Genomic DNA, 10,375 nt, shown 5'->3' with positions numbered 1-10,375 from the left:
GGTCCCATCATTTTATTGCATGTGATTGTTGCATTTAACCCCAATAGAGGGGTTACTGAGTATTTCTTTAAATACTCAAGCCATGTGCTACTACATTTTTCAGGTTAAGGCAAGGCATTCCTGTACGGCTGACGACGGCATCACAACTCGAGATCATGACACATGCATAGGATAGTGGTATTCATTTTCTTAGACTTAGGATAGAATAGGATGTTTTAAACTTAAACGCTTATTTATTTTATCTCGGGTCTTTTGTTGTGTCGTTTTAAAGATGTTTTCGAAACACGTAAGTCCATGGCTGTGTTTTTAAGATAAAAGTTATGTTTTATGGAATTTAAATGAAGTCTTCCGCATTCAATGTTTATGGTATGTATACAGTAGCGACCTTAAATTAAGTAGAAAATTTCGGGTCGTTACAATCTACCTCTGTATTTTTGTTACTGTAACCAATTCTCAAGAAATGTCGGTATTTAGTTGTCTTTAGTTTTATGACAATATTGAACTATGTTAATATATTACAATTTTCGCTCTTTATTTTTTATTGAATTTATTTATTCATTTTTTTTTTGTCAATAATTATAAATTGTTTTGTGTTTGTTTGAGAACTTTTAAAATATTTTATCGAAGATTGTATCCGAATAATTATAAATTGTGGATAAATAAAACTTAAAAATTGACAACCCAACCCGAACCCAACCCGAAAATAGAGGGTTGGGTTGGGTTGGGTTGAGAAAAATTTTGGGTTGGGTTGGGTTACCAATCCAACCAACCCGAAATTTTGGGTTTGGGTCAAAAAAATCCCCCAACCCGACCCAACCCGGACCATGTACACCCCTAATTCTTAGTATGCTCTGTAGTTGTAGCTCTGTCTGATCTTCCACATTAGAAACGATTTTTTAAGATTAGTAGTGAGTGAGTTTCTTTTGTGTCGTGAGTAGTCTGTGACTCTGCAAGTCTTGTGTCGAAAGAGCTTGTTTGGTATTACTGAGGTATAGCCACGATGGGTGATTTCCAAATCGTTGGAGGAATCAAGAAACTCAACAACAACAACTACAACAAGTGGGCAACATGCATGATGTTCTATTTACAAGGACATGATCTTTGAGAGATTGTTGGCGGGTGCGAAACCACGCCGCCGAGAAGGATTCTNTCTCAAGAAATGTCGGTATTTAGTTGTCTTTAGTTTTATGACAATATTGAACTATGTTAATATATTACAATTTTCGCTCTTTATTTTTTATTGAATTTATTTATTCATTTTTTTTTTGTCAATAATTATAAATTGTTTTGTGTTTGTTTGAGAACTTTTAAAATATTTTATCGAAGATTGTATCCGAATAATTATAAATTGTGGATAAATAAAACTTAAAAATTGACAACCCAACCCGAACCCAACCCGAAAATAGAGGGTTGGGTTGGGTTGGGTTGAGAAAAATTTTGGGTTGGGTTGGGTTACCAATCCAACCAACCCGAAATTTTGGGTTTGGGTCAAAAAAATCCCCCAACCCGACCCAACCCGGACCATGTACACCCCTAATTCTTAGTATGCTCTGTAGTTGTAGCTCTGTCTGATCTTCCACATTAGAAACGATTTTTTAAGATTAGTAGTGAGTGAGTTTCTTTTGTGTCGTGAGTAGTCTGTGACTCTGCAAGTCTTGTGTCGAAAGAGCTTGTTTGGTATTACTGAGGTATAGCCACGATGGGTGATTTCCAAATCGTTGGAGGAATCAAGAAACTCAACAACAACAACTACAACAAGTGGGCAACATGCATGATGTTCTATTTACAAGGACATGATCTTTGAGAGATTGTTGGCGGGTGCGAAACCACGCCGCCGAGAAGGATTCTAACGGCGCCTTGCGGAAATGGAGAATCAAAGCAGGCAAAGCAATGTTTGCCTTGAAAACCACAATCGGAGAAGAGATGTTAAAGCANTAATTATAAATTGTGGATAAATAAAACTTAAAAATTGACAACCCAACCCGAACCCAACCCGAAAATAGAGGGTTGGGTTGGGTTGGGTTGAGAAAAATTTTGGGTTGGGTTGGGTTACCAATCCAACCAACCCGAAATTTTGGGTTTGGGTCAAAAAAATCCCCCAACCCGACCCAACCCGGACCATGTACACCCCTAATTCTTAGTATGCTCTGTAGTTGTAGCTCTGTCTGATCTTCCACATTAGAAACGATTTTTTAAGATTAGTAGTGAGTGAGTTTCTTTTGTGTCGTGAGTAGTCTGTGACTCTGCAAGTCTTGTGTCGAAAGAGCTTGTTTGGTATTACTGAGGTATAGCCACGATGGGTGATTTCCAAATCGTTGGAGGAATCAAGAAACTCAACAACAACAACTACAACAAGTGGGCAACATGCATGATGTTCTATTTACAAGGACATGATCTTTGAGAGATTGTTGGCGGGTGCGAAACCACGCCGCCGAGAAGGATTCTAACGGCGCCTTGCGGAAATGGAGAATCAAAGCAGGCAAAGCAATGTTTGCCTTGAAAACCACAATCGGAGAAGAGATGTTAAAGCAAAAGCATATTTGGGATGACAAGACACCGAAAGAAGCATGGGACACATTCATGATATTGTTCTCAAAGAAGAACGATACGAGGCTACAACTTCTGGATAATGAGTTGTTGTCAATTTCACAACGTGACATGACGATTGCTCAGTACTTCCACAAGGTCAAGTTGATCTGTCGGGAGATCACTAAACTAGACCCGAAGTCCGCCATTGTAGAATCTCGAATGAAGAGGATTATAATCAACGGACTGCGACCAGAATATTGAAGCTTTATTATTGCTGCACAAGGATGACCCACTCAACCATCACTTGTAGAGTTCGAAAATTTGTTAACCAGCCAAGAAGCCATGGCTAAACAAATAGGAGACATCACATTGAAGGGTGAAGAAGAAGCACTCTACACAAGTGAAAGTCGGAGCAATAATAGGCCGTCTACCAAACGTGGATACAATGGTGACAAAAGAAGAAGCCACCAAGGAATTGCACAACCTGGGAGAACTCAAAAGATCGACAACCAAAGTTCTCAAGGAAAAGATTTGAGGGCATTTGCTACAATTGCGAGAAGAAGGGCCACATGTCCAGAGATTGTTGGTCTAAGAAAAAATTTGTCGAAAGCAATGTGGCATCCTCAAACATGGAGATGGAGGAATGAGATGCAGAGGTACTATATGCCATAGAAGAAGATGAGCAAGCACTCATGGCAATGATGGGAGACCATATTGATTATGAGAATGATTGGATCGTTGATTCAGGATGTTCAAACCACATGATTGATGATCAAAGTGACGCAATTAAAGCAGAGTGGCCCTCAGAGAAGGAAGTAATATCAGACTTGGACAACATTGAAGAAATTCTTCCACATAAGATGGGGGAGAAAATTGTACACTTTTTCTTAAACGTTGATGTACCTGAATATCCAAGTGACACTGATATTGGTGAGTAAGAAGTGACTCAACCAAGTGAACCTAGTGAAAATGAAATGACACCTCAACAACTCAAACGGTCAGAAATAATCCTAAAGCTAAATTCAAAGTATGCCAACGCAAGTAGAAGACGAAGTTAATGAGCTGGAGACATATGAAGAAGTATCACAAAACTCAGCTTGGGAGAAAGCGATGGAGGAAGAAATTATAGCCCTAGAGCAAAATCAAACTTGGGAACTAATACCAAGACCAGAAGATGTCAAATCCATCTTTTGCAAGTGGGCTTACGAAATAATGTGTCTCTCTGATGGATCAATCGAAAAATACAAAACTTAATATGTAGCTCGAGGGTTGTCTCAAGAATATGGACTAGACTATGATGAAACGTTTTGTCCAGTGCAGAGATAACTATCATACAAGTTGNAAAAAAAAAAAAAAAAAAAAAAAAAAAAAAAAAAAAAAAAAAAAAAAAAAAAAATAATAATAATAATAATAATAATAATAATTAAAATAATATTTTCTCTAAACTACTCCCTACTAACCCCTCCTTCCTCTCCCAACCATCTCTCCTCAACCAACTCATCAGTCAATATCCGAAATCAGAATACTGGATCATCTGTGGTTACTAAAATGAAAAAAAAAAAAAAATACAAACAACGAGATGTATTTCAAATCTCTGATCTCTTTTTCATCATATTTCTTTTTCGTTTGTCTAATTATTCAGAATTAGATCCCTCCTTTTCGTTTGTCTAATCTTTTCGTTTGTCTAATTATTCAGAATTAGATCCCTGGTTCTCTGGTTCTCTTGCCCAGTTATTTAGATTTTTGGTTATGAGGTTAGGTAGATCATATTTCCTTTTCGTTTGTCTAATTATTCAGAATTAGATCCCTGGTTCTCTTGCCCATTATTTAGATTTTTGGTTATGAGGTTAGGTCATAGAAAATAACAACAGATGAGTCAAATAGTTGCCTCTCTTGCCCATTATTTAGATTTTTGGTTATGAGGTTAGGTCATAGAAAATAACTAGAACAGATGAGTCAAATAGTTGTCAGCAGAACCGATAGAAAAATAAATACAAAAATAGAGAGTAAAAGAGAAGAATCAAAAAAAAAAAAAAAAAAAAATTAACGGGTAAATAAGAAATGAAAGAGGAAAGAAGAAAGGAAATATAGATAGATAGGAAGCCAGTAAAGAAAATCAGAAGTAAAGAGAGAAAGGTAGAAATGCAGGGAAAAGAAAAAAAAAATTAAGAGCAGGAAGTGAAGAGAAAATACAGAGGGTAGAAAAAAAAGTAAGAGAAAATACAGAGAGCAGGAATGAAGTAAAAGAGAAAATACAGAGACGGCATACAGAGAAAACAAAAATAGAGAGAAGTAAAAGAGAAAATACGAGAAAATACTACATAGACGACATACAGAGAAAAAAATAGAGAGAAGTAAAAGAGAAAATACAGAGAACAAAGAAAAAAAATAGAGAGAAGTATAAAGAGAAAATACAGAGAAGGCATACAGAGGAAAAAAAATAGAAAAGAAGAACTAAAACCGAAAATATAGAGAAGGCCAGAATAGAAAATCAAAAGAAAAAAAAAAATAGAGAGAAGTATAAGAGAAAATACAGAGAAGACATACAAAAAGGGGCCTAGGAGGTGTGTGATGACTGGTGGGTCCATACTTGCAGGTGTGGACCGTGTGTAGGGAAATTAAGTACACATCCAATTACCTGTTTAGGATAGCTGTCGTAGGAAATAGACTTTTATGATAGGTCCCGATCATGAATTTTATGTGTTTGCATTTAACCCCGATAAAGGGTCACTTACTGAATATTTTTTAAAATACTCAAGCCATATACTACTCTTATTTTTAGGTAAAGATAAGCATCCCTGTACGGTTGACGAAGACATCACAATTCGAGACCATGGCACATGCATAGGGGGGTCGCTTACTGAGTATTTCTTAAACTACTCAAGCCATATGCTACTCTTATTTTTAGGGAAAGGTAAGGCATTCCTGTACGGCTGACGACGACATTACAATTCGAGACCATGACACATGCATATGGTAGTTGTATTTATTTTATTAGACTTAGGTTAGAATAGGGTGTTTTTAATTTCAAGGTTTATTTATTTCATTTAGTATTTCATTGTGTCGTTTTAAAAATGTTTTCAAACATGTAAGTACATGACAATGTTTAAAAATGAAGTTTATGTTTTATGATAAAGTTTAAACGTCTATTTTCGCACAAAATAATTACGTTATGATGATGGAAGCGACTCTAAGTAGAAATGTAAGTTCTTAAAAACCCGCACAAATAGAGACATAACCCCTAGATAACAAGAATCAGAACCACCTTAGTGGTGGTAGTAGCAAACAAGTAAGGTTAACAAGAGATCTAATATGTTGTGTGGAAACCTGGACACAAGACATAACATTCACTTGTAGAGGAAGCGTATGAGAGATTAAGGAAAAGTAAGCCACCACACTAGATCTTATGGAGTGTTCTCTAGGATCGCGTCCAAAGACCTGAGAGGATGACGTACTAGGATGAGCCAGTAACGAAGTAACGAAATATCACTACCAGAAAAGGCTTAATAAGATCATCCATGAGACAATATGGAAGCTATTCTAGGTGAACACTAGGAAACTAGGAAACTCATGAAAGGATTATCTAATACTCAAATAGTCATATGAATATCACTGCTCAAGTGAGCAAAGTGACAAGGTATCATGATATGATTGAGGGCCTAAGTTAGCCACATGTGAAGGAACTACAATGGTGAAGATTAAAGAGACCATGATACCTTTAGATGAAGATTAAAGAGAAGGACATGAAGATTAAAGAGAAGGACATATGAAGACGGTTTTTAATAGTTGTTATGAGTATTTAGAGATTTCTGTTATATCTTTTGACTTGACCAACGACCTGCAAAGTTTAAGAAATAGACTGTAACGCCCCTAATTTTCTTAAACCTAATTAGTGACGTCACTTGTGTATACATAACTCATTAAGCGGAAGTTCATCATAAATAATCTTGTAAAAACACAAGAAGGTCTTTCATAAAAATTCATAAATCCAAAAACAAACTTCTCTTTGAAAATAAAACCTCTAGTAACTGAATTCAGAATAAATCTAAATAAAACAATATTCAATGCTTTAACTTAAAACCGTCAAATAAATGTAAACTCCTACAAATATCCCCTCTCCAACTTTCATGGTGTCCTCAGCTCCACCATCAACCGTACATTGGCGCCTTGCCTTTACCTGAAAAATGTAAATAGCACGTGGCTTGAGTGTGATCTAACTTTTCATAAACTTTACATGGCCTTGGGCGCTTTTCTATTCCGGGTAGGGTTGGATGTGTAGTACTCCTTCACACACGGCCCATGTATGCGTACATGGACCCACTAGGCGGGCTCGTATACATACCCCTGAGCCTGACTTGGTCAGGCACAATGTGTTACACGTCGCCGGACACAACAAAACAGAAAAGGGCCGGCATGACATGCGAGCATATCTTGCCTTACGTGACATGCGAGCATATCTTGCCTTACGTGACATGCGAGCATATCTTGCCTTACGTGGTTAGAATATCCATGTTTAGGTACCTAGAGGGGCAATTTGGACCATAATACTATTTATGTTGAGAAAAATTAACGAAATGCCCCGAAAAGATATTATTGGATGCATGCTAATTTTTATACTCTCCACCGAGCTGGAAGGGAATATGTATGATAGAACTAAAGTAGGGAAATTCGGTTGAGCTAACTATGTATGATGTAGTAATTACCAAAATGCCCCTAGATCAAGATTTTGAGACATATGTTGTGATATGTGCTCTATGTGATTGTTGGATATTATCTCTCTATTGAACTTGTATGAACGCATGATAAAGTATGTTGAGCTTTAGGTGATTGATTATATATTCTCCCTATAGAGTGTATTTATATACATAAAGCTAAGACTATGGCGCTAGAGTTAGGACAACCAAATGATGACCTAGGTCAGGACGCCTCCAATAGAAAGAGCAACTTAAGATCGTGAGCGGCAGTTAGAGTGTTTAAACCTTAGTACTTCTAGACTAAGAAAGACTCGATGAGTCAAACAAATTTTATGGAAGTTGAAAGTCCGCGTAAAGCCACCTAATTGCCTTAGAAACTCAGTAGACCTCCTCACCTCCCAGAGATGACCAGAGTGCTATAGTTGGAGTGACTTACACGTTAACTTAGGTCAATACGTTTCCAGTAGATCATGCACCCAAGGATTGTGAAGAGTGATCATAAGTCTAAACTATTGCCCTAGAGATTGGATTAGCCTCGAAGATCTAACCTCGTGCATCTTGAAAACACAAGATGAGGTTTAAACCGCCTGAACGTCGTTAAGAACCTAATAGACCTCCATGACATCATAGTATGTCTAAGTTAGCTTACTAGACAGTTAACAGTGTGATGGTGTTACTAGAGTCTCTGACTCCTATCTCCAGAGTCTCTGACTCCTATCTCCTTCAGTATGCCTTTAGTGCTAGCAGCGTCCTACCAAGTGTAGTAGTATAAGTACTGTCGTACTTGACGTAGTCCAAATAGTGTAGCGCGTCAAGGCGACCAGATGCTCTACTTTGTGTACTAGAACCCGTTGTAAAAGAGAGGACATAGAACCACACAGGTAATTATGAGGCATTGGGTGACTATATAATCTTAGGAGAGAGTTCATAAACTAACCTCTGATGTCCAGGCTAAGAATCATCTATTGAAAACTTGTACAGACCCCTAAGGTTAAATTTGGATACTTTTCAACTTAATAATTTAGCCTATTGAGAGGCTGTGATTATAATTACACAAAGAAGAAATTAAAGCTTCAAATTTCTTAAAACACCACAAAACTCCAATTCACTGTTTGGAAGGAAAACAAAACATATTTATTACATACACACAAACCAACTCCATTATTGGTCCTACTTGTTGTTCTCGTTCAGCCTAGCGGCGGCCGCCACGGAGGCGGCAACACCCGTAGGATGTGTCGTGAGAAGCGGGTCATTTCGCATCTCAGCTCCGGCCACCTTCTCCGCATCTTGTCGCGTCGCTGGTTTATCTGCTGGCATCTTCAATCGAGCATCCTAACACCAAAGAAACACAAACACAAAAGATTGTTGGGAGATCCTAAGCTTTTATACGGGAGCTTACCTCAAAGTGGACAATACATACCTGTGATTACTAAGATCGACTGTGAATAGGAAAAAAGTAATTTAAAATGCTAAGTTACCTTCAGAACGTCGGCAATTTTAGTCTTGTCCTCATCTCGTGTTAATCGAGCATTCGTCGTGGCTGCCGATTGCGCGATGGCAGCGACACTTCCCGGAGCTATATTCATCCGGCCAGTTGCCCTGGCCTCCGCCGCCTGGATTGCGGCGGCATCACTCCATTCCACTGGCTTCTGCCCCACCGCTATGGCGGTTGCTTCCAATGCTTCACCGATCGTGATTCCTCCTCCTCCAACGTCTTCCCGTGGATTCATGGTCGATAATGGCGCTATAGGAACCCTCTCGCTGTGTTGCGTCACAACCTTTTATTTATTGTCAAAATTAAATGATATTAAATTAACAAAAATGTATTTTATACCATTTATTTTAGGGGATCTAAACGCTGACTTATCCATATGGAACGCTAAACTTCTTAATGTATTTTATAAGTTTTTGTTGGATTCGGGTCAATGGGTCAATAGAATAGAATTATTTTGTCCTCTCTGAACCCAACACCAAGTAAATTCGGTTTCTGAAAAATTAACCCAAACTAACTTGAAGCCGAACTAAGTCAATTTAATTGAGTTGAAAATCGAACGAGTCAATTTAATTTCAGAAAAATTAACCCAACTCAACCTAAAACCGAATCGAGTCAATTCGATTTCAAAAAAATTAACTTAAGTCAACTGCCTTACCTGAAACCGAACCGAGTCACCAAACTGAGTGAATTCGGTTTTAGAAAATTTAACCCAACTCAACCGAACCGAGTCGATTCAATTTCAAAAAAAAATTAAGTCAACCCGACCTGAAACCAAACCGAGTAAATTCAGTTTCAAAAAAAATTAACTCCACCCAACCCAACCTGAAACCGAACTGAGTCAATTCAGTTTCAAAAAATTTAGCCCAACCCAAGCTGGAACCGAACCGAGTCAATTCCAACCCAACCTAAAACCAAACTGAGTCAATTCGGTTCCAGGAAAATGAACCCAACCCAACCTGAGTCACCAACCTGAGTCAATTCGGTTTCTGAAAAATTAACCCAACCCAACCCAAGTCGAGTAGGTACAGATTGTCGGAATCAATGTACACCTTTAACATTTATGTAAAAGTTTCAATAATAATAAATAATAAATAATAATAATAATAACCTGTCCACCAACTGACTCTGTAATAACCTTCCTCCCGGGCATCTCCCTCTGGGTAATGCTTACCTCGTCGGCATCAACATTACCACCATCGCCACCGCCGTGATCCAAAAGGCCAGCCATCTCATTTTTGGCAGCAGCAGATTGAATCAGCGCAGCAGCACCGCCCTTGACGGTCTTGCCGAGGAGGGCGGTCTCAGTGGCCTGCAGGGCGGCAGCATCCTCGGGCGTGATCGGCTTCTGAGCAAGGTCACCGTGAACAGGAAATAGGTCGCCGTACTTGATCGGCTCCGGGTGATCACCGGCGGGTCTTCTTGGCTGTTGTTGGCTCATTTTGATGCTCCCAGAAAACACTAAAAATTGGAAGGTTATTTATGGGGCGGTTTATAGAAAAAGGTGGATGAAGGGCTTTCAGTGAATGACACGTGGAATAGAGAGTGCAACGTGGTGGATTATTGAGTGGTTACTATATTTTGTAAGTGCTTTTGTGGCTCTAAATGGTGAACCATCCACTCATGCATGTTTTTTAATATATTTTGTGGGTCCCACGTT

The 10,375-nt window shown here is 38.4% G+C and overlaps 1 protein-coding gene across 1 annotated transcript; it reads right to left on the bottom strand.

The window, feature by feature from the left end:
• Nucleotides 1-8,285: 8,285 nt before the first annotated feature.
• Nucleotides 8,286-10,162, bottom strand: LOC111780430 (late embryogenesis abundant protein D-34-like). The gene is made up of 3 exons (XM_023660838.1): nt 9,827-10,162; nt 8,702-9,001; nt 8,286-8,555 (listed from the first exon to the last, which is right to left on the bottom strand). Exons 1-3 carry the CDS (start codon nt 10,154-10,156, stop codon nt 8,394-8,396), a joined length of 792 nt encoding a protein of 263 aa, XP_023516606.1. The 5' UTR covers nt 10,157-10,162; the 3' UTR covers nt 8,286-8,393.
• Between the last annotated feature and the right edge of the window lie 213 nt (nt 10,163-10,375).

The sequence above is a fragment of the Cucurbita pepo genome, chromosome LG18, assembly GCF_002806865.2.
Source record: "Cucurbita pepo subsp. pepo cultivar mu-cu-16 chromosome LG18, ASM280686v2, whole genome shotgun sequence".
NCBI classification, from domain to species: Eukaryota; Viridiplantae; Streptophyta; class Magnoliopsida; order Cucurbitales; family Cucurbitaceae; genus Cucurbita; species Cucurbita pepo.
Note: the sequence above shows the minus strand (reverse complement) of the source record. Positions and strands in the feature narration are given on the sequence as shown.

Bases quoted from the DNA above. Each gene is read 5' to 3' on its own strand.
- LOC111780430 (XM_023660838.1), bottom strand. From the start codon at position 10,156: ATGAGCCAACAACAGCCAAGAAGACCCGCCGGTGATCACCCGGAGCCG. The intron at 9,002-9,826 runs GTTATTATTATT...AATAAATAAAAG, and splicing joins CAGAGTCAGTTGGTGGACAG to GTTGTGACGCAACACAGCGA. The intron at 8,556-8,701 runs GTAACTTAGCAT...CTTTGGTGTTAG, and splicing joins AAATTGCCGACGTTCTGAAG to GATGCTCGATTGAAGATGCC.